The sequence below is a fragment of the Trachypithecus francoisi genome, unplaced genomic scaffold (assembly GCF_009764315.1).
Source record: "Trachypithecus francoisi isolate TF-2019V2 unplaced genomic scaffold, Tfra_2.0 Lachesis_group3, whole genome shotgun sequence".
NCBI lineage: Eukaryota > Metazoa > Chordata > Mammalia > Primates > Cercopithecidae > Trachypithecus > Trachypithecus francoisi.
This window is the reverse complement of record NW_022681468.1, coordinates 29362211-29386962: the sequence shown is the minus strand read 5'-3', so window position 1 is coordinate 29386962 and position 24752 is coordinate 29362211. Positions and strand designations below refer to the sequence as shown.

Here is a 24752-nt window from a genome sequence, read left to right as displayed (position 1 = left end):
TAAAAATACAAAAAAAATTAGCTGGGCGTGGTGGCACCTGCCTGTAGTCCCAGCTACTCAGGAGGCTGAGGCAGGAGAATCACTTGAACCCAGGAGGCGAAGGCTGCAGTGAGCCGAGATCACACCAATGCACTCCAGCCTGGGTGACAGAGTGAGACTGTGTCTCAAAAAAAAAAAAAAAAAAAAAAAATTACAAGAGAATCTTATTTACTGGGTATATCAGTCATTGCCTTAAAGTAGCATTCAGTTAATTCCTTTTTTTTTTTTTTCTTGAATCTTGCTCTGTTGCCTAGGGTAAGTGCAGTGGCACTCACCACTACACTCACTACAGCCTTGACCTTCCAGGCTCAAGTGATCCTCCTACCTCAGCCTCCCAAGTAGCTGGGTGTTCAGGGACACACCACCATGTCCAGCTAACTTTTTTATTGTTTGTAGAGATGAGGTCTTGCTGTGTTCTTCAGGCTAGTCTTGAACTCCTGGACTCAAGCAACCTTCCCACCTTGGTCTCCCAAAGTGCTGGGCTTAATGGCATGAGCCACTGTGCCTGGCCAGTTAATTCTTACAATGACCCTAGAAGGTGGGTACTCTCAAGAGCTCCCCTTCATAGACAATTATGCAGAGGCTGCAAGAAGTTGTGACTTACTCAAGGTGATCAGGGGCTGGGTTCTTTACCCACGGTCACTTCATACTGCCTTCTTAATGTGGGCTTCTCTGGATGCCCATAGGAAGGGTCCCTGGATCACCCTCATGATCTTTTTTTTTTTTTTTTTTTTTTTTTTTTGAGACGGAGTCTTGCTCTGCCACCCAGGCTGGAGTGCAGTGGCCGGATCTCAGCTCACTGCAAGCTCCACCTCCCGGGTTTACGTCATTCTCCTGCCTCAGCCTCTCGAGTAGCTGGGACTACAGGAGCCCGCCTCGTCGCCGGCTAGTTTTTTATATTTTTAAGTAGAGACAGGGTTTCACCGTATTAGCCAGGATGGTCTCGATCTCCTGACCTCGTGATCCGCCCGTCTCAGCCTCCCAAAGTGCTGGGATTACAGGCTTGAGCCACCGCGCCCGGCCTCACCCTCATGATCTTGACTGAAGAAGGAAGCTGTGTAAGGAGCTGAAGTCACTCAGTCTAATTTAAGGTCGGCTTCTGGGTCTGATTAGGGACCTGTGTCTTGGTGGAAACAAAGTAGAGGGTGAGCCTGTTGCCCCTTTCAGCAGAAAATACTCCAGGCTGAGGCTGTTGAGAGCAAGGAGAAAGGGTAGGGTTAAGTAGGGGCCACCTAGAATGTTGGAAGTAGGGTGTGCAGAATTCCTCTGGGAGCTGATAGGCAGGGGAGCATTTGTTAAAGCCTGGCACTGGGTGAGGAGATAATAATAATGATAATAATACTAATGCTAATAATGGAGGATAATAGCATCTGCCACTCTTGAGTTCTTACTGTGTAGGTGGCACCTTGCTAAGCATTTTACATGATTTATCTCATTTCCCACCACTCCATCAAGCAGGTATTGCTGTTTTCCCCATTTTTGGACAAGATCACGAGGTTCAGAGAGATTTAGCAGCTTGCCTATGGTCACCCAGTTCACAAGTGGCCATGCCAGGACTCAAACCTGGGCTGATTAGACTCCAGAGTTCATGATCTCAGTCACTCTGCTCTCCTGTCCAAAAAGAATCCTTGCCTAGGTGCAGTGGCTCAACGCCTGTAATCCTAGCATTTTGGGAGACTGAGGTGGGAAGACTGCTTGAGTCCAGGCGTTCAAGACCAACTTGAGCAACATAGACCACGTCACTACAAAGCTGATACAAAAAAAATATTAGCTGGACATGGTGGTTTGTGCCTATGGTCCCAGCACCTTGGGGGACTGACGTGGGAGGATTGCCTGAGCCCAGGAGGTTGAGGCTGCGGTAAGCTGTGATTCCACCACTGCACTTCAGCCTGGGTGGCAGAGTAAACCCCTGTCTCAACAACAACAACAACAACAATGACAACCTCAACACCCAAAAAGAATCCTTGGCTTATTAAAATATTGGCATAATAAAATGGGGACAGGGGAATTTTCATAAAATAAAGAGAAATGTCAAGGAAATAAAGAACATGCTAGAAAGCAAGGTTTTAATTTATTCTTTTAATTTATTATTTTCCAGCTTTATTCAGGTGTAATTGACAAATAATTGTACCTATTCAAGGTGTACAACTTGATGATTTGATATATGTGTACTGTGTAATGATGACCACAATCAATCAACATATCTGTCACCTCAGATAGTTACCCTTTTGTGTGTGTGTGTGTTGAGGACACTTAAGATCTGCTCTCTTAGGAAATTTCAAGTAAACAATACAGTAGTATTAATTATAGTTTCCATATTGTACATTGGATTCCTCAGAACTTATTCATCTTATAACTGAAACTTTGTACCTTTTGACCAATATCGCCTCATTTCCCTCAAACCCCCAGCCCCTGGTAACCACCGTTCTAACCTCTACCTCTAAGAGTTTGACTTCTTCAGATTCCACATAAGAGTGAGATCATGCAGTATTTGTCTTTCCATGTCTGGCTTATTTCACTTAGCAAAATATTCTCTAGGTTGATCCATGTTGTCACCAATGGTAGGCTTCCTTTTTATGGCTGGATAATATTCCATTGTGTGTGTGTGTGTGTGTGTGTGTGTGTATTTCACAATTTCTTCATTCATTTGTGGATGGACACTTAGATTGTTTCTGCATCTTGGCTATTGTACATGCTACTGCATATTCTTTTTTTGAGACAGAGTTTCATTCTTTCACCCAGGCTGGAGTGCAGTAGTGTGATCTTAGCTCACTGCAACTTCCGCCTCCTGAGTTCAAGCAATTCTCGTGCTTTAGCCACCTGAGTAGCTGGGATTACAGGGGCGAGCCACCACGCCTGGCTAGTTTTTGTATTTTTAGTAGAGATAGAGTTTCGCCATGTTGGCCAGGCTGGTCTCGAACTCCTGGGCTCAAGTGATCTGCCCGCCTCAGCTCCCAAAGTGCTGGGGTTACAGATGTAAGCCACCATGCTTGGCTGCATATTCGTTTTATTTACAAAGTCACAATCTCATTCTTGCAGAGATAGGAACTGATCCCAGGAGTTGGGCCAGAGATTGAGCATTTGTGTTTAGGGAAAGAAATAAGTTTCTTAAATTTTTTTTTTTGAGACGGAGTTTCACTTTTGTTGCCCAGGCTGGAGTGCAATGGCATGATCTTAGCTCACCGCAACCTCTGCCTCCTGGGTTCAAGCAGTTCTCCTGCCTCAGCCTCCCAAGTAGCTGGGATTACAGGCATGCGCCACCACGCCTGGCTAATTTTGTATTTTTACTAGAGACTGGGTTTCTCCATGTTGGTCAGGCTGGTCTTGAACTCCCGACCTCAGGTGATCCACCTGCCTCAGCATCCCAAAGTACTGGGATTATAGGTGTGAGCTGCTGTGCTGGCCTTTTATTTTAAATTTTATTTTATTATTATTATTTTTTAGAGATGGGGTTTTGTTCTTGTTGCCCAGGCTGGAGTTCAATGGCACGGTCTCGGCTCACTGCAACCTCCATCTCCTGGGTTCAAGCAATTCTCCTGCCTCAGCCTCCCGAGTGGCTGGGACTACAGGCATGCGTCACCACGCCCAGCTAATTTTTGTATTTTTAGTAGAGACAGAGTTTCACCATGTTGGCCAGGCTGGTCTCGAACTCCTGACCTTGTGATCTACCCGCCTTGGCCTCCCAAAGTGCTGGGATTACAGGTATGAGCCACCGTGCCCAGTCTGAGTTTCTTAAATTATTTCCTTAAAAATCATTGCTTGCAGTTCCCCTCGTAGAGTGAATGCAGTCATCTGGTGTTGGGGAAGGGGAGGCATGTTTTTGGGGGAATATACATTAATGAGCTTAAACACTAAATTTCAGCAAAGCCTCTCTTTGTTTTTCTTTCTTTTTTTTTTTTTTTTGGGAGTATCATCCTGTCACCCAGGCTGGAGTGTGCAGTGGTGTGATCTCGGCTCACTGCAATCTCTGCCTCCTGTTCAAGTGATTTTCCTGCCACAGCGTCTCGAGTAGCTGAAACTACAAGTGTATGCCACAATACCTGGCTAGCTTTTGTATTTTTAGTAGAGACAGGGTTTTGCCATGTTGGCCAGGCTGGTCTCAAACTCCTGACCTCAGGTGATCCACCTGCCTCGGCCTCCCAAAGTGCTGGGATTACAGGTGTGAGCGACCATGCCCAGCCTTTTTTTTTTTTTTTAATTTTATTTTTCTGAGACAGGGTCTCACTGTGTCACTGAGGCTGGGGTGCAGTGGCACAATCTCAGCTCACTGCAACCTTTGCCTCCCAAGCTCAAGCGATCCTCCCACCTCAGCCTCCTAAGTAGCTAGGACAACAGGTGCATGCCACCACACCCAGCTGATTTTTGTATTTTTTGTAGAGGTGGGGTTTTGCTATGTTGCCTAGGCTGGTCTTGAACTCCTGGGCTCAAATGATCCTCCCATCTTGGCTTCCCAAAGTGTTGGGATTACAGGTGTGAGCCACTGCACCTGACCCCCCTTTTTTTTCTGACCCATTGGTAGACAACGAAGCCTCTATTTACTGAAAAAAAAAAAAAAAAAAGTCCTTTCTGGGCATGGTAGCTCACATCTGTAATCTCAGCACTGTGGGAGGCCAAGGTGGGGGATCGCTTGAGCTCAGGAGTTGGAGACCAGCCTGAGCAAATGGCGAAACCCCATCTTTACAACAAAAATTAGCTCACTCTGGAGGCTGAGATGGGAGGATTGCTTGAACCCAGGAGGTCAAGGCTGCAGTAAGTTGAGATTGTGCCATTGCACTCCAGCCTGGGTGGGTGACAGAGCAAGATACTCTCAAAAAAAAAAAAAGTAGAAGTGTGGCTGTCAAACTTGAGCTTTCAGACAAATCACTTGTTATCTTATTAAAATGCACATCCCTGAGTCTTACCCCTAGAGTTGGTAGTTCAATGGCCCACGGGGTGGACTCTAGGAATCTACATTTCTTTATTTTATTTTACTAATTTTTTTTTTTTTTTTTGAGACGGGGTCTCGCTCTGTCACCCGGGTTGGAGTGCAGTGGCACCATCTCGGCTCACTGCAACTTCTACCTCCCGGGTTCAAGCAATTCTCTTGCGTCAGCCTCCTGAGTAGCTGGGATTACAGAGGCACGTGACAACATGCCCGGGTAATTTTTTTTTTTTTTTTTAGTAGAGATGGGGTTTCACCGTGTTGGTCAGGCTGGTCTCGAATTCTTGACCTGCATGCCTTGGCCTCCCAAAGTGCTGGAATTACAGGTGTGAGCCCCCAAGCCTGGCCCAGGAATCTACATTTTAAAAAACGTTTTAAAAGTTTGTTTTGTCTTTTTTTTTCTTTAAAACAGGGTTTTGCTCTGTTGCCCAGGCTAGAATGCAGTGGCATGATCATGGCTCATTTCAGCCTCAACCTCCTGGGCTCAAGGGATCCTTCCACTTCAGCATTTTGAGTAGCTGGGACTTGTAGGCATATGGTGTCACTCCAGGCTAATGTTTACATTTTTTGTAGAGATGGGGTCTCCCTTTTTTTCTTCCCCAGGCTGGTCTTGAACTCCTAGGCCCAAACAATCCTCCCATTGTGGCCTCATGAAGTGCTGGGATTACAGACATGAGTCACTGCCCCCAGCTAGGCACCTGCATTTCTTTTCTTTTCTTTTCTTTCTTTCTTTTTTTTTTGAGTTGGAGTCTCTTTCTGTGGCCCTGACTGGAGTGCAGTGGCATGATCTTGGCTCACTGCATCCTCCGCCTCCTGGGTTCAGTGATTCTCCTGCCCCTGCCTCCCGAGTAGCTGGGACTACAGTTGCATACCACCATGCCTGGCTAATTTTTGTATTTTTAGTAGAGACAGAGTTTCACCATGTTGGCCAGGCTGGTCTCAAACTCCTGACTTCGTGATCCATCTGCCTTGGCCTCCCAAAGTGTTGGGATTACAGGATTACAGGTGTGAGCCACCGCACCTGGCTTTTTTCTTTTCTTTTCTTTTCTTTTTTGAGATGGAGTCTCCTGCTGCTGCCCAGGCTGGAGTGCAGTAGTGCGATCTCAGCTCACTGCGACCTCTGCCTCTTGGGTTCAAGTGATTCTCCTGTCTTAGCCTCCCAAGTAGCTGGGACTACAGGTATGTACTACCACACCCAGCTAATGTTAATAGAGATGGGGTTTGACCATGTTGGCCAGGCTGGTCTGGAACTCCTGACGTCAAGAGATCCGCCTGCCTGGGCCTCCCAGAGTGCTGGAATTACAGGCGTGAGCTACCTCTCTTGGCCCAGGAATCTGCATTTTTGAAATGGCATCTAGGCTAATATTTTTCCAGGTGTTCCTCTGATTATACTTTAGAAATACTAGATTAGGAAATGAAGGTTCCAAAGGGAAGAGCAATGGAATGATAAAAAAGGACTATTGTGGTGTTATATATATTGGTTTTTGTCCGCTGTTCCTGGTTCATAACTCCCACAGCCCTTGTTACAGTTTTTGTGGTAATGTTGGGTGTGTTAGGCCTCAGGGCCAGGCCTCAGGAATCAGAATCTTTTTCCTGCCCTCCTCTCACCTGCCCCAAGGCAGGGTTGTGGTCTTTCCCCACCTTTCTGATTGTGGGTCTTAAGGCCCTCCCTAGAGTAGGTTCTGCCCTATACACCGGGGGAAGGAATGCTGACATCATGAAGCTCCATAAAAACCCAAGAACCCAAGAGGGCTGGTAGCTGAGCACTTGGAGATTTGTGAAGTGTGGTGTGCCTAACGAAGTCCTGGAAGCTTCACGCCCTTTCCCTGTAACTGACCCTGCACATCTGTTCATCAGTATCTTTTGCAGTCTCCTTTATAATAAGCCAGCAAATGTAAGTGTGTACCTGAGTTCTGTTGAGTTGATGCAGTAGCTTAATCGAACCCAAAGAAGGGGTTGTGGGAACCCCAACTTGAAGCTGGTTGGTCAGAAGTTCTAGAGACCTGGACTTGTGACTAATGTTGTAGGGGGATGTGGGGGATACAGTCTTGGGGACGGGGCCCTCAACCAATGGGATCTGACACCATCTCCAGGTAGTAGATGGTAAATATATATGTATATAAATTTAAGAAAATGTGACTATATTATGAGGCATGAGTCAAAGTAGACTTTAAAGAAAATGAGTTGGCGTGGTGGCTCATGCCTGTAATCCCGGCACTTTGGGAGGCTGAGGCAGGTGAATTGCCTGAGGTTGGGAGTTTGAGACCAGCCTAGGCAACATGGCAAAACCCCGTCTCTGCTAAAAATACAAAAATTAACTGGGCATGGTGGTGGCAACCTGTAATCCCAGCTACTTGGGAGGCTGAGGTAGGAGAAACACTTGAACCTGGAAGGCGGAGGTTGCAGTGAGCTGAGATCGTGGCACTGCACTCCAGCCTGGGCGACAGAGCAAGACCTTATTTCAAAGACAAATAAAATGAAGATAAGCTTCTTTGTAATGCTAGTTTCCACACAAAGGGGAAACAGGCACAGAGCAGGAAGGTGACAGGCACAGACTCATTCCAGAGCAGAGGAATGAGGGTACAAGGTGTGCAGGGCTGGCGCCTGCAGGTGGCTTGGTGGTGTGCTGCTGCTCTCGTGTGGCACCTCTCTCCTGGCAGCTGCAACTGTGGTCGTGGACTTTAGTCTGATATAAATTGCTCGGGAATTGAAGGGGAAGTACTCTGTTGGGTGCACTGACCCCAAAGAATGACTGTGCAGCCACCTGGTGGACTGAGCAGGTACAAATAGGGTGGGGAAAGGTCACATTGACTAGGAGTATGAATTTGAATAGATCAGATCAGCAGGTAGGTATTAAGCCTCTAACTGTAAAACACTCTCTAGGACTGTGAGTGGGCAGAGTAGTGACAGTCATGGTGTTTGCCCTCAAGGAGCCTCCATTCAAGACAAGGGGTAGTCTTCTCTAACCAAAGTAAATGTTTTGAAAATCAGCCATACACAGAGGGCTCACCTGGCTGCTCCTGAGCAGCTGCCATTTTGGCTGTGGCCTGATCACTTTTGACATGGGCATAGAGGGCTAGTGATGCCTCTATGTGCACTGTGGTATCATGATAGACACAGTAGCGATGGTTTACCTGCTCTTCTGCTTTGCTTCTAAAATAACAATCTTCCTCTCTCCTGATCCCTTTGCCCTCTCTGCTTGTTTTTTTTGAGACAGGGTCTGGCTCTCTTACCCAGGCTATAGTGTGGTGGCATGATCTCAGCTCACTGTAGTCTCCTCCTCCCGGGCTCAAACCATCCTCCCACCTCAGCCTCCTGAGTAGCTGGGACCACAGGCACGTGCCACGACGCCTGGCTAATTTTTGTATTTTTTGTAGAGACGGGGTTTCATCTTGTTGCCCAGGCTGGTCTGGAACTCCTGGACTCGAGCGATCTGCGCACCTCAGCCTCCTAAAATGTTAGTATTACAGACGTGAGCCACTGTGCTTGGCCTCTCTCTGCTTTTCCTGTCAGCATTTATACCAGCTCTGATATTCTATAGTGATCTATCTGTGTAAGCTCCAAGTGGGCAAGAACTTTATTTTGTTTACTGTCTCTCCCTGTATCTAGAACAGTGCCTGGCACTGTTGAAGGAAGGACTTTGAGGATTGACTTGCCCCAGGTACTATGCTAAGGATTTTATGTGCATTATTTCATTTTATCCCAACTACTTTTGAGTTAGTTATTATCCTGTTTTACACACGAAGAAACTAAGGCTCAGTGAGAGTAACGAAATGACCCAAGGTTATATAATCTAAGTGATAGAGCTGAGATTTGAACTTCAGTTTGACTAACTATGAAACTCTTAACTGCTGTTCTTTCTCAACTTTCCTTTTTTCTGCAGGAAAAAAGGGGACATGGCCAGAAAGGCTCTCAAGCTTGCTTCATGGACCAGCATGGCTCTTGCTGCCTCTGGCATCTACCTCTACAGTAACAAGTACTTGGACCCTAATGACTTTGGCGCTGTCAGGGTGGGCAGAGCAGTTGCTACGGTAGGTTTTTCCCATTTGGGGGTAGCAGAGAAGCTGCAGGATTACTTGCAGGTGTTCATACATGTAGCCGATAGACATGCCTGTTATACATATGTGGAGATACTTGTGTATCCTTACATGTGCAAAAGCTCCATCTGCACAGGTGTACACATATGGGTATGTGTCCTCATATTCCTTTATTCCTGTACACACAACCTCATATTCCTTTATTCCTGTACCACAGGGTTTCCTGTCATCCCAAGGTAACATAGAATGGGACTGCACTGGGTCTGTGTTCTGAAGCCTTTATATTTTAGGTTCTGTATCTTATTTTAGCAACACACTAAGAGGGGCCGTGCTCTTCAGCAAATGCATGTGCAAGGAGGACTTTGCAGTTTTGATTAAATTCTGCTAGAAAACTTGATCTCTCTGCCGTGAACTAGGATGAATGGTTCCTGATACAGGACTCATACCCAGACGGTCTAGGCCTCAGAGAACTTTGTGGGATCCCCTCCAATCTCCAAACTGACAGAGAACCTGAGCTGAATATTTTATGTTTAGAGGTTTTCTCCAGTGGCTCAACAGGATCATCATCCTGGTGTGATCATGTCCTCCTAACTCTGCTGACAGCAACTCTCTCAGACATTCCTGTAGAATTGTCCCATTGGTGGGTAGATGGCCACATGCCTTATGCTGGCTTTCCTCCTTTATCTGCTGCAGGATGAGCTCATGCTTTCTTCCCCTTGATGTAGATTCAGTCTGATGCACAGTCTGTTGTGGTTGTCATCTCACCATCTCCTTAATACTTGGTATTGTCAGGTGTCCTTTGAGTCCTGGCTCAGAGGGGAGGGCACTGCTGTGCCTGTCCTTAAGGCTGAGCCGAGTCATAGAACCAATACTGACAAATAGACTTTGGATAATCAGGCTACGGAATAGGAAACAATTCCCAAGTGTTTACCGAGTGCCTTTTTTTTTGGTCGAGCATTGTCTTACATGCTTTGAGGGACAGAAACAGACTGTCCTACCTAGACCCAGCTACGAAGTAGCTTCTGGGTGAGGAATGCTTACATGAATAGCTTAAAAAACAATCTAAATCCATGCATTGTGCCAAGATGGGTGATTCAGATGCCTGCTACTGTGGTCAGACACCGGAGTGAGTGCTGTGACCTGGGAGTCAGGATTGGTATCCTAGGGGTAGCAGGTTTTATTTTATGTAATATATATGTATATGTATATATATATAAAAAACAAAATGTATGTATATATAATTTATATATATTTATATATGTACATAAATGAGGTATATATTTAAAAAAATATATATATATAAATTTTTATTTTTTTGAGACAGGGTCTCGCTCTGTCGTCCAGGCTGGGATGCAGTGGTGTGATATTGGGTTACTGCAACCTCCACCTCCTGGAATCAAGAGATCCTCCCGCCTCAGCTTCTTGAGTAGCTGGGACCACAGATGCCTGCCACCACACCTGGCCAATTTCTGTATTTTTTTGTAGAGATAGGGTTTCACTATATTGCCTGGGATGGTCTTGAACTCCTGGGCTCAAGCAGTCTGTCCACCTTGGTCTCCCAAAATGCTGGGATTACGGATGTGAGCCACTGTGCCAGGCCAATTTTATGCGCGCGTGTGTGTGTGTGTGTGTACACGCATATATGGTTGAGTAATGCCTGCAACAATAGGTTAAAAAACAATTCAAATCCGTGCATCCAAATCCATATATATATATATTTTTTGAGACAGAGTCTCACTTTGTTGCCCAGGCTGGAGTGCAGTGGCACGATCTCATCTCGGCTCACTGCAGCCTTCACCTTCTGGGTTCAAGTGAGCACATCTGGCTAATTTCTGTATTTTTAGTAGAGAGGGGGTTTCACCATGTTGGCCAGGCTGGTCTCGAACTCCTTACCTCAAGTGATCTGCCTGCCTTGGCCTCCCAAAGTACTGGGATTACAGGTGTGAGCCACCATGCTCGGCCTGTATATATATATTTTTAGACTAGTCAAGTGCAATAGTGAGAAGGGAGGAATGAGTAGAACAAGGAGTATGATCTGTGACTGACTGTGAACAATCAACTGAGATAACTCAATACCTTCAGGCCAGCCAGAAGCAGATTTTAAATGGAATCTTAGAGATTTGAATAGTTGGAAAGTAGGGAGGAAGATATGGATCAGTGCTTTATAAACCAGGCACAAAGCTGTCCAATTTTTAAAGGCCAGAGCTCTGGTCTGGATTGTCCTTGAACGCTGCTCAGTGACCAAGTCTTGCTTGTAGTTGGTGTTCAACAAGTATATGTCGAATAGAATAAAGCTTTGTAGAGTGCAAAGGAAGAAACTCTTCTTAATATCAATTTTGTAAATCCCTGAACTTCTAGGGTCCCAGTTACTCAATTCTATAAAGGAAGTTTTGGGGTAGATAATCCCCAAGGCCCTTCCATGCCTAGGATATCTTGGAGACGAATTTTCTGATTCACTCTGGATAAGGGGACACGGAATCAAGACTTATGCTATTAGGGCCAGGCACAGTGGCTCATCCTGTTATCCCAGCACTTTGGGAGGCTGAGGTGGGAGGATCACCTGAGGTCAGGAGTTCGAGACCAGCCTGGCCATCATGGCAAAATCCTATTTCTACTAAAAATACAAAAATTAGCCGGGTGTGGTTGTGTGTGCATACAATTTCAGCTACTTGGGAGACTGAGGCAGGAGAATTGCTTGAACCTGGAAGGAAGAGGTTGCAGTGAGCCAAGATCGCCGAGATCATGCCAGTGCACTCCAGCCTGGGTGACAGAGCAAGACTCTGTCTCAAAAAAAAAAAAAAAAAAAAAAAAAAAAGACATGCTATTAGAGCAAACATACATATATGTTTATTTGTGATGTGGAGAAGTGGGCCAAGTTTATGTAACAGCTTTATTCAACTAGCTTTCATTGAACATTTACTCAGTGTACCTGGCAGTGTAAAAGGTGCTGGGGTATAGTGATGGAGAGGAAGGACAAGCCCCTGTGCTTCTAGAGCTTAGAGTTTAAGCTTACAGGAAGAGACAGTTCATAAACAAGGAAACAAACGAGCAAGGTAATGTTGGATGGTGGTTTGTTGTGATAAATAATTGAATGTTTCTGGTAAGAGGGGCAATTTTAGAGTGGGCCTCTGCATAGGTGGCATTTGCACAGAGTCCTGAATGACAGGAGGAAGCTAGCTAGAATAAGATCCAGGGGCCGGGCATCTTAGGGGTGGGACTGGCCGCTTCCTCAGACATAGCGGCTGTGTCAGGGACCTGTACTGCAAGGTTTAGATAGAATAGTAGTACTTAATGTCCAGGTGCTAAGCTTTTCCCCACCGCCTTGGTTCACAGACGGCTGTCATCAGTTATGACTACCTCACTTCCCTGAAGAGTGTCCCCTATGGCTCAGAGGAGTACTTGCAGCTGAGATCTAAGGTAAGTAACCCATGGGACCCATCTGAACCAGGCCAGGACTGGATAACCCTTGAACTGCTACGCTCAAGTGATCCTCCCACCTCAGCCCCCCAAAGTGCTGGGATTACAGGCGTGAGCCACTGCACCTGGCCTAGGATTGAATAAATCCTGAAGCAGCTGCCTAGCCAAGAAGCTTCCTGTGTACAGCTGGAGTTGGGCAGAGGGCAGTGTAGGGGATTGAGGCTGGGGGCACTGGCCACTGAATTTTTGGAAGGAAAGAGGGGAGGACCGCTTTCTCCTTCATGTAGAGGTTTCAGTGCTTCTGAGGGGTGCTGTCAGACCGTCATCAAGCTGGATGCCATGGTACTGAGTTACCAATCTGCAAGGTGCTGTGGGGGAGGCCAGTGTGTGTTTCTGGGGAGTGCAGGTGTCTGGGATGACTCAAGAGGGATGTAGGCTCTGTCCTGCAGGTAACTCAGCTGGCTTCTAAACTGTTTTGTCAGGCAAAACCCAATTGAAAGAGGTTAATTGCTTTCCTATCCTCTGAGGGCTACTCTGGGGCCTCTTGTAGGCCTGTGAGTCGAGCTGTCAACCCCAGACTCTCTGTCGTCACTTCGAACGGGGTAGTTGATGTTGATATATGGTTAGATATCCCAGAGACTTGGGAGATCAAACAAGAGGGCACTTTTTGTGGATGTAGGTTGAGTTTGAGGTCAAGTGTAGATACCTTTGGCTCCTCCAGAGATTGTGATAGATTGGCATGTCTGTGCGCAGGCAGTCCCCTCAGCCAGGAATGCCCTTTGCCCCTTAGAAAATTCCTCGTCATCCTTCTGGACTCAGCTTAAGCTCCCCTCGGTGGTACTTTCCTTCTCAGTTTTCCTATGTGGATGGAATAATTAATTTTTAAATTTTTATTTTAACTTTTTATTATGGCAATTGCAACCATCCACAAGAATACAGAGAATAGTAGAATGAACTCTGGTGGAACTGTCACATAGCTTCAGAAACTATCAACATTTTGCCCATCTTGTTAGTCATCTTTCCCCCCTTTAGTTATTCATTCTTTTATTTCTATATTTATTGAGACAGAGTCTCACTCCGTCACCCGGTCTGGGATGCAGTGGTGCGATCTTGGCTCATTGCAACATCTGCTTCCTGGGTTCAAGCGATTCTCCTGCCTCAGCCTCCTGAGTGACTGGGATTACATATGTACACCACCATGCTTAGCTAATTTTTGTATTTTTAGTAGAGACTGGGTTTCATCGTGTTGGCCAGGCTGGTCTCCAACCCCTGACCTCAAGTGATCCACTCACCTCCGCCTCCCAAAATGCTGGGATTACAGGCGTGAGCCACCATGCCAAGCCCCCAAATGCCTTTTTATAGTTAGTTTGTTCAAACCTGGATCAAAATATCCAAATAAGGTAGATATATTAAGGTTGATGTTTTCTACATCTTTAAAAATCTGTAACATTTCCTCGCTCTCTCTCTTTTTTGAGTTACTTGTTTATTGAAATAACCAGCTAATTTATCCTGTAGAATTTTCTACCTTTAGGATTTTGCTGATTGCATCTTCAAAGTGTTATTTAATGGGAAATACGTTCAAATGGTACATAATTCAAAATATACAGTATTTGAAACATACAAAATGACCCTCCTACCCTTGTTCCTCAGGTACCCAATTTTCTTGCCTGGAGGCAATTATTATTTTTTGTGCATCTTTCCAGAGACGTCTTCCTATTTGAATTTAATCATTTTGTCTTTATTCTTGCCGCAGACGATAGTTGGTTACATGCCTTTCTTTTTAGACTATCTGTTCCTTTAGATCAGGGATTCAGTCTTTGTTTTTTTGATCTTGCATCTCTAGCAATGATGCGTAGGCCTGTGTTGATTTAATGTCTGTTTCAATGCCAGCCTGTACCCTGCCACCTCCCTACCTTTGGGGAGGTCCCAGACAGAGCACGAGGTTAATAGTTAGAAGACCCGAGTTTGTGGCTTGGCTTTGGGAAATTCATTTAGCCTTTTGGAGATGCCATTTGTCTATAAATTAGAGATGGTTATGCCACTTCCTCAGGATTATGTAGATAATATCTCAGTGCCTTGTGAAATAGAAAGCAGGTATCAAAAACAAGTCAAATATCTCCTACACAGTATGTTCCATGAGGACAGAGATTTGGTCTGTGCTATGAATTTCCATGTCTGCAGCATCCATCACCAGGATGTGGCAGGTCCTGAATAAAGGTTTGTTGAACGAATGAATGAATGAAAATTTTTTTTTTTTGAGATGGAGTTTTTTGCTCTTGTCACCCAGGCTGGAGGGCAGTGGTATGATCTCGGCTCACTGCAACCTCCGCCTCCCGGGTTCAAGTGATTGTCCTGCCTCAGCCTCCCAAGTAGCTGGGACTACAGGTGCCGAAATGGTAGTTTTTATGGAGAATCTCAAAGCCCCTGCTTCTTCTTTTTTTTTTTTTTTTTTTTTTGAGATGGAATCTAGCTCTGTTGCCCGGGCTGGAGTGCAGTGGCTGGATCTCAGCTCACTGCAAGCTCCACCTCCCAGGTTTATGCCATTCTCCGGCCTCAGCCTCCCAAGTAGCTGGGACTACAGGCGCCCGCCACCTCGTCCGGCTCGTTTTTTGTATTTTTTAGTAGAGACGAGGTTTCACCGTGTTAGCCAGGATGGTCTCGATCTCCTGACCTCGTGATCTGCCCATCTCGGCCTCCCAAAGTGCTGGGATTACAGGCTTGAACCACCGCGCCCGGCCAGCCCCTGCTTCTGAGACACAATTGCCCACTGTGTTTCCCTGCCCCTCTTTCTCCAGCTAACCAGTGCTAAGGACCTTCGCACCCACTGGTGTATCATTCTACGGAGGGCTTGTGGGTTCGGACACAGGGGCAAGGCCTCTGCTTTATGGAATCTGCAGGGGAGGCAGGCGAGGGGTGTCAAAAAAACAGTTGCCTGTCATGTGTCACATGTAAGTCATCTGAAAGGCAGTGACACTGAGGCTCCTGAAGAAGTTGACAGTTTTAGGGGATGCAGTAAGGAAAGTGCAGCATGGCATTTGACAAGAGAGCAGCACGTGGTGGCTGGCACCAGATAACAGGGTGTAGGCCCGTCTCTGGGAGTTGTGCCTGGGAAGGGGGAGCTGGCTGGCGCTAAGAGCACGAGTAAATACCGCAGGAGTGTTTTCTTCCATTGGAGCACTTATGCCTTCTTGTCAGCGTGGCTGATAAAGCAATGAGTGAAGGGTAAAACATAATTATCTCAACTGTCAAGCCAGCATCTCCAGGTCCCAGACTATGTCAGAGCCAGGAGGCTAGCTCGTCAGGCGGTGACTTCGAGCACTTTCAAGGTTGGCGCAGGCAGGCTGGGATCTCAGTGACTCAGCTCTGGAACCAGAGGGCTGAGAGCCACCGTGAAGAATTGTGTTCTAGAGGCCTAGTGGCCCTTTGCTAGGCAGCCAAGGTGGTGGGGAGGGGCTCACATGCTTTGGAGAACCAGATCCCTGGTGTTCAGGATGCTTACAAACTGAGATGTGTGTGAGCTGGCTTATTCATAAAGCATACAGAAGTCACTGCTGGTGTAGACATCTAGGAATGGGGCTGGAGGAGGGAGGATGGAGTTGATTCTGATGAGGGTTGGGGATGTAGTGGATATATGCCAGTTTTTCAGCTTAGAAGCCATTCTCATTTTGGGGAACAGCATATAAACTTTTCTCTGGGGAGCCGCTGTATTGACGTATACTCTGGGTTTGGGAAAGGCTTACCCCACCCTTATTAGCCAGGTAATTAGCAGAGTCTATTCTGCTGGCTCTAGAGATTGATTCAGGGAACCTGAGTACCTGAGCCAGTTCTGGCCAGTACGCAGGACTTTTCTGGGAAGAGCCGCTCTCTCTTCTGCTGTGTGAGCTGAGAGTGTAAGATGTTGGCTTGGAGCTGTTGGCAGCCATCTTTGCCACTATGAAGGGAAACCCTGTCTGTGAATGGAGCTAGTATTGCATAGAAATGCATAATTTGAGTTCCTGGATCTAGCTGAAATGGAAGCTAGACTACCACTGGAATTTCAATTATATCTATCAGGAAATTCTCTTTTTTTTTGCCCAAGGTGGTTTGAGTTAAGTTTGCTGTTCCTTGCAGCCAAATGGGTCCTTATATAGTGTGGATTCTTGGAGTAGCATACTGGCGTTATTTTTTTTCTTTTTCTTTTTTTCTATGGCCCTCGATTTGTCACTTAAACATGCTGGATCTTTTAAGCAGAGTGTTGATAGTCACAGGACGGCCCGTGACTCAAGGGAAGAAATGAAATTCAAAAATTTTAGTACCTAAGGAGGGTGCAGAGAGGTTTGGATGTGCTGGGTAGGATTGGAGCCATGTTGGACCTGGAGCCAGGTCCCCTGGCACCTAGTCCTACTCCACTGCCAAGCACCTCTGCTTTTATTTTTTCAGTTTTTAAGAGGCTTTTTTTTTTTGAGTGAGAGTCTTGCTTTGTCGCACAGGCTGGAGTGCAGTGGCGCGATCTCGGCTCACTGCAACCTCCACCTCCTGGGTTCAAGTGATTCTCCTGCCTCAGCCTCCCAAGTATCTGGGACTACAAGCGTGTGCCTCCATGCCCGGCTAATTTTTTGTATTTTTAGTAGAGACGGGGTTTTACCTTGTTAGTCAGGATGATCTACATCTCCTGACCTCATGATCTGCCCACCTCGGCCTTCCAAAGTGCTGGGATTACAGGCATGAGCCACTGCGCCTGGCCCAATTTTTGTGTTTTTAGTAGAGATGGGGTTTCACCATGTTGGCCAGTCTGGTCTTGAACTCTTGACCTCAGGTGATTCGCCTGCCTTGGCTTCCCAAAGTGCTGGGATTACAGACGTGAGCCACCATCTTTGGCCAGCACCTCTGCTTTTCTATCCGCAAAGTGATGGTGGTGGCCTTTGCCCCGTTCCTTTTATAAGAATGGACATGAGAAGCTTTGCTTAATTTAACATTGTGGATTATTTAAACCAGCCAGAGAGGAGATCCTGAGCATAGAGTTAGCCTTGATAGCTCCTTATCATTTTAATGAACATGTTAATGATATTCTTTTCTCCTCATTTCTTCTATACATTTATTAATTGGAATTCTTCTATAAGAAAGACCTTTCCCTTCTCCCCTAGTTATTTAATTATTGTTATTATTAGTGAGATGGAGTTTTGCTCTTGTTGCCCAGGATGGAGTGCAGTGGCGCAGTCTCAGCTCACTGCAACCTCTGCCTCCCGGGTTCAAGTGATTCTACTGCCTCAGCCTCCTGAGTAGCTGGGATTACAGGTGCCCACCACCACACCCAGCTAATTTTGTATTTTTAGTAGAGACAGGGTTTCACCATGTTGGACAGGCTGGTCACAAACTCCTGACCTCAGGTGATCTGCCTGCCTTGGCCTCCCAAAGTGTTGGGATTACAGATGTGAGCCACTGCACCCAGCTATTTAATTATTGTTATCACTGTGAACTCATGGATATTTATTTTATTCTATGGGGTCTATGTCCCATATATAATCCAGTCAATACTTTTCCTTTATATGCAAAACAATCATTATTTTATTGCTCAAGTGGTTCCACCTTTGGCCATTGGGAGCTCTTTCAGGTTGGCTCCTCTGTCCTTTTGAAATGCCCCCAACCTATTTTGAGCACTGCCTCACATTCTTGTACTGAAAGATACTTCAGGCTTATCCTGTGTTTTCTTTGCCCTGGAATCAATTACTTCTCCAAGGAGCCCTGGTTCCTGTTATTGGAGAATGGTATTTAGAAACCAAGATGTGGAGGTTATGTATTCCTTTTGCTACTGGGGTACCATTGTTTCTAGGCCCTTTTAGGAGACAAGGTGAGGATATATATGTGTGTACACTCACTCACACATACACACACTTCTGTCTTTCTACTAAAAAACTAAGATTTTTTTTTTTTGAGACATGGTCTTGCTGTGTCACCCAGGCTAGTGGTGCGATCACGGTTCACTGCAGCCTCCAACTCTTGGGCTTGAGCTATCCTCTCACTTCAGCCTCCTGAGTAGTTGGGACTACAGGTGTGCACCAACATGCCTGGCTAATTTTTTAAAGTATTATTTGTAGAGACAGGGTCTCACTGTGTTGCCCAGGCTGGTCTTGAACTCCTGGCCTCAAGTGATCCTGATGCCTTGGCCTCCCAAAGTGCTGGGATTCTAGACATGAGCCACTGTATCTGGGCAAAAAACTATGAACTGATACTTATATCTCCCATTTTAGTCCAACACCACGGAGGCCATGTTAGCATTCTCCTTTTTTTAATATCACCTCTTTCTCTGACAGTGATAAACCTGCCTCTTATCTACAATATATTTCCTTACTTGTTTGACTCTCGTACACTCTAAAATAGTTAAGACCACTGAAGCATTCATAAGCAGGGACAGTGGCCTAAAATAGGTGAGGTTGAATGGGTTAAGTTGGTATGGGAGCTGAGTTTGGAAAGGTGGGTTGATTGAAACATGTAGCCTTGGGGACAAGGTGATTTTGGCTGAGCGTAATGGGTGAAATTTTGAGGATTATCTATAAGAAAAAGATTAATTCAATGTTACTGGAGACTAGGAGAGTGAAGGGACTTAGTGGCAAATAGTATTAGAGCTAGGTGACAGAGTGACTCAAGGCCAGGTTTTAAGCCATAGACAATAGGGAGCCATGGAAAATTCTCCAGTAAAGTTGTTTATTAAGCCTTCAGTGATTGAGAATGCTTAAAGTTATTGCATCATTGGATTTTTTTTTTTTTTTAGACAGGGTCTCGCTTTGTTGCCCAGGCTGGAGTACAGTGGTGCAATCTCTGCTCATGGCAACCTCTGTTCACTGCAACCTCTGCCCTCCAGGTTCAAGCGATTCTCCCATCTCGGCCTCCCGAGTAGCTAGGACTACAGGCATATGCCACCATGCCCGACTAAATTTTGTATTTTTTGGTACAGACAGGGTTTCACCATCTTGGCCAGGCTGGTCTCGAACTCCTGACCTCAAATGATCTGCCTGCCTTGGTCTTCCAAATTGCTGGGATTACAGGCGTGAGCCACCATGCCTGGCCAATTTTTTTTTTTTAATTATGAAATATGAGACAGAGTCTTGTTATGTTGTCCATGCTGGTCTCAAACTCCTGGGCACAAGTGATCCTCCCACCTCGGCCTCCTAAAGTGCTATGATTATAGGTGTGAGCTACTGTCCCCAGCCAGTTATTGATTTTTTTTTTTTTTTAAACACCAGTGCCACTTGCCAGCTTTTGTGTTGGACAATGGGTAGAAAGTGTGTGAACCTGCACGTGTGTATGTGTCTGTGTGCGTGTGAGAGAGAACAAGAACAGGAACCTTTTCTTTTTAAAATCAGAGTTATAATGTCGGAGGGGACCTTGATTGCTACTTTGAGTGTGAAGTTTTTTAACTAAGCTCGAATTCTTGTTACCAGCTAGGTCCCTGGGCTTCTGTGGTATCAGATGTTTCAGGTCAGTAGTATGTGTTTGTTCGGTTAGTTACTATAGTGCCCAATATTTGGACTACAAGTAATGATTAATATCCTTCTCTTCCTTGCCTGAGAAGCAGAGTCAGGGAGATGCAGGACCCTGCCAGGTGGTGATCAATATTCATCAGCTTCATTACTGATAGACACAGGGTTGAGCATATAGTCTGGGGTCTGGAGCAAGTGAGCTTGCTGAACTTCACCCCTGGATTTGAGAGGCTTACCTACCCAGGCACAGACACGGCTGGACAAGACTCTCAGTTGGGGTACTGCCTCTTAGAAGAGGAACGAGCTGAAAATCAATGCTCTGCAGATAAGCAGATCCCCAACGGAGGGGAGAGAGGAAGGGGTGAGCTGAGCAAACTCTGTTTCTTCTCCTAAATTCCTTAATCTGATTGGTGATTATCTCTCCCACAAGGAGTGAAGGAGCGGGAGAGAGAGGTCAGGAGTGTTATGCATACTAGGGCTCCCTCTGCATGGTTGTGGGAAACATAAGGAAAGAATGTTCTCCTGTAGTACCACTGATTGTGGGAGGGGAGGTAGCTGTAAATTTGCTATAAGAACCATTTGTTTCTAAAAAAATTCTGCTAATCTTTACATCTGACTTTGTTTAGGAACATAGGGTGCTTTGGGTTTGAGTATGGGAGAGCTATTTTGGCATTACTAAAATCTGCACTTAGAGACAAGAGTCAGACACTGTCAACTTTTATTTTATTTATTTATTTATTTTTTGAGACAGAGTCTTGCTTTGTTGCCCAGGCTGAAGTGCAGTGGCATGATCTCGGCTCACTGCAGCCTTGATCTCCTGGGCTCAAGCAATCCTCCTGTCTTGACCTCCCAAAGTGTTGGGATGGGATTACAGGTGTGAGCCACAATGCCTGGCTGCCATCAACCTTTAGAACCACGGGATATGGTAGACTGTTTTGGAGAAAAAGGGACTCCAATTTCTGGCCTGTGGATATTGGTTGGAGGGGCAGAGTAAGGGGCTAAGGTCCGGTGACAACTCTATAACTATTCCATTGCACTTGAGAAAGACATCTTGGGCATTAGCCAGCTCAAGCCTCTAATGTACAGCTGTGGAAGTAGAGTTCTGGAGAGGTGAGGTGATTTCTTCTTTTTCTTTATTTTTTTTTTGAGATGGAGTCTCACTCTGTTGCCCAGGCTGGAGTGCAGTGGCGTGATCTCAGCTCACTGCAGCCTCTACCTTTTGGGTTCAAGCAATTCTTCTACCTCAGCCTCCTGAGTAGCTGGGACTACTGGCGCATGCCACCACGCCTGGCAAATTTTTGTATTTTTAGTAGAGACGGGGTTTCACCATATTGGCCAGGCTGGTCTCGAACTCCTGACCTCATATGATCCACCCGCCTCAGCTGTAATCCCCAAAGTGCTGTGATTATAAGCGTGAGCCACTGCACCTGGCCAGTGATGTGATTTCTCACGTCCCCAGCAGGTGTGTAGCATATCATGAACTTGACCTTGATGTTCAGCTATTGCCCAGTCTCATGTTCTTTGCACTTTTTACTCTATCATCTCCCTGTATATTTGCTTCCAATCTGGGGAAAAGCACCAAGTTGGACAGAAAGTAGACACGAAGATGCCTGTGCAGCAGTTCTTGCCAACTGGCTGCTGCTGCTGGAATCATTCCTCCTACCTCTTCACCCACCCTCCTCTGAGCCTGAGGTTCTGCTGCTGCCTGGGATGGATTTGGGAAACACCAGAGGAGGAAGAAGGGCACTAGAGCCACCTCCCTGAAGTTCCTTTACTCATCTAATCAATAAAACAGCTCAACAAATATTTGGCATTCCTCTATGGAGGGGAGGGTAGACCCTTCAAAAGGAATTGATAGGTGCTAGCTCTTTGCTTCAGGAAAGAGTTTCAACTCCGAAGCTATTGAACAACTGCCAGTTTTGAGGATAACCATCCTACCAATCTAGTGAAGGTATAATTCACTAAGCATTTTAAAGATCCTGTTCATCTACAAAGGGAACTGTAGCAATGTCTGGTTCTTCAGGAATATTTCCTGAAACCTGGGATCTGGTCTGGCCAAACCAGGACATTTCTTCACCATCCTTCCATCCATCTATTACTTTAGCCAACTTTAATTGAGCCTGCTCTGTGTCAGGTACAGGGTGAGGTTCAGAGGAGACAATGGGAAATAAGATTCGACCTCTGCCTTCAAGTTGTCATAGTTGAGGGTGGGGGGGCAGAAGGCAAGAAATTACCAGCTACAGGACTGATATTGGTCTATTATAACTCTGGCCCCTGGTCTGGAATTACTTCTCCTGATCCTTGACGGCAACTAACTTCCAGGCAAGCTGGGCGTGTTGGGGGGTAGCTTTTCTTGGGAGATGGGGCTGGAGTGCGTTCCTCCTGGAGTAGTGGTCTGGGTCTCATTGAGCCCCAGCTCCTTTGCATGTGCAGCACCTGTCGACCTGGCATGGAATCTTTTCAGGGAGTTTTCAAGCGTTGTGCCTCTAGACCCGCTTTTGCTGCTTTCATTTGTCATCACGGAATGTTTGCCTGAGAGTGTTCTGCATAGAGGAGGAGAGAAATTGAATCCTTGCTATCTTGGTGACTGGCTTTCTCGGAGTTTGTGATAATTTCTGCAGGAGCATGAGCGGCATTTAATTCATTCTGGTTGGGTCATCTAAGGACCAGTTCTTTGGAATTAGGGAGACAGAGTCTGTGAGTCTAGCACCTCCTTTTTAGCTTTCTGAATACTGCATCAACATTTGTGCAGTTTTCCGCAGTGGCCCTGATCTCAAAACCATTCTGATTCTGGAGAATTCTGTGGGAGGAGGTTCTTGAGCCTTGATGTGGCCTGGGGAGAAACTTGGTAGGGTCCATGGCCATCAGTGGGAGTCCTGGGGGTAAATGTGGTGGGCCTGGGAGAAAATGTGATTATCCCTGGGGACTGGGCTCACTGTGTGGTGGCTTCTCTGCAGGTTGTAGGCAATCAGGGAAATACCAGTTACCCTCTCAATTGGTCTAGACTTGTTAGTTACCTAGGGACCATGGCCAACAGCAGCGTTTTATTTTTCCATATCTGTATACAGCTTGTATTTTAAGAAATGTGAAATATTTAAGACCTAAGACAAAGTATAAAAAATAATTTAGTGATCGCCCTCATGCTCATTGCCCAATAGTACCCTTTACCCATGCAGTTATAGCCCGTGGGTACTTCTTCCCTGACTCCAGCTTTCTTCCTGCATATCTAGAATTAAGCTGGAATGTTTTAAATTCATTGTTTATTATTCCCACACACTTCTTTATAACCAGCTATTCAGGTATTTCTGTGATATTTTTCATCCTGTCGACACTTTCCTTTACTTGGCTTTGTTCTAAGCAAAAATATCTGTGAAATTACAGGTTTGATTTTCTCTCTCTCTCTTTGTCTATCTAATGCATATGCAAATACACATTCTGGGTACCAGCTGAAATTGCCTCTTGTACCACCTTTTGCATGCCATCACCGCTGCAAGGTCGTACTTTGAGAAACAAGGCTGCAGCATCCGTAGCAGATGCTGCTGGGCTACGCCCTGGCTTGTACTCACTCTTGCCTCGATCTTTACCCCACTGTGTTTGGCTACTCTCTTTCCAGCTCTTCTCTTTTCCTAGCTCACACTGTTTATCTCCTGTGGCTGCTTTAGGATTGGAGATGCCTGATGTGATGGTATTTGCTGCTGTGGTTCTAAAGCAGTGATCTTTTCCAAAGGCCACAGCTATAATGAAACAAAATAAACCCCTGGGTTTTTGGTGGTATGAACCCATTGCTGTGTGCTGGGCATCTCTCCATTCTGATCAGCACACATTTCCTCTCGTGTGCATGTCTGCAGCTCCCTCACCTATGTGGGCTGCCTGGACACGTGGGTGGGCTTCCTGCTACTGCACAGCTGCCCTCCACTTGCCCCTACCACCTGGTTCTACAGGGTAAGTGGAGCAGGCAGAACACCCACCTCTGCAGAGAAGGTCCTGCATTGTGAGGACTTGCACTTCTAACAAGGCCCTCTGTGGGGCAGGAGCCGGAGTAACCCTGGTTTCAGCCTGCCCTTGGCCATCTCAGACCCTATCCCAGACCAACGCAGGCTGGGATTTTCATTGCTGATTGCTTTTCCCACTGAAAACCTCCAGCAGTTTTCTACCTGCCCTGGACTGGGTGCTTCTGAGCTGTTTCCACCTCGGCTGGAAATGGATGTGGCAACATGATGAGAGATGCGGGGTAGGCATAAGCTAGGACTTCCCTGTGGCTGAGGCAATTTAGTACTGGAGTGCATAGAAGTATCCTTGGTCTAGGCTTACTAGTTACCTAGGGACCATGGCCAATACCAGCATTTTATTTTTCCATATCTGCATACAGCTTGTATTTTTAAAAATGTGAAATATTTAAGACCTAAGACAAAGTTTAAAAAATAATTCAGTGATCACCCTCATGCTTATTGCCCAATTTCAGAAATAATACCTTACCCATGCAGTTGTAGCCCGTGGGGACTTCTTTCCTGACTCCAGCCTTTTTCCTGCATAACCAGAATTAAGCAGTATTTTGAATTCATTGTTTATCATTCTCATGCAACAAAGCCAAGTGTCCTTCACCCAGAGCAGCTATGAAGTCTGTATCTGGAGGGCAGCTTTCTAGAAACAAAAGAGGTTTTATGTCTGGCATCAAGGTGGGAATGGGACAGCACCCAGGTTGTTCCCAGCCTGTCAGACAATCAGTCACCTGGGAGGCCTTGGCACACATTCCTTGGTCCTGTACACTAAAGATTTATTGTCAGTGGTTCTGAGGTAAGGCCTGGAAAGCCTCACTCTGGTGTCCAGGCTGGAGTACAGTGGTGTGATCATGGCTCACTGCATCACTGCAGCCTCTGCCTC

The 24752-nt window shown here is 46.0% G+C and overlaps 1 protein-coding gene across 3 annotated transcripts in view; it reads left to right on the top strand.

Moving 5' to 3' along the window:
• ADCK1 (aarF domain containing kinase 1) overlaps positions 1–24752 on the top strand; it is a 131497-nt gene that overhangs the window by 9004 nt on the left and 97741 nt on the right. For 2 of the 3 annotated variants that reach the window (XM_033187263.1, XM_033187262.1), the window contains exons 2-4: positions 8338–8417; positions 8844–8991; positions 12331–12414. In XM_033187263.1, coding sequence (XP_033043154.1) covers positions 8416–8417; positions 8844–8991; positions 12331–12414 — 234 coding nt within the window. In that variant the 5' untranslated portion in view covers positions 8338–8415. The remainder of the gene's footprint in view (positions 1–8337; positions 8418–8843; positions 8992–12330; positions 12415–24752) is intronic. The other variant, XM_033187261.1, reaches the window with a different exon arrangement.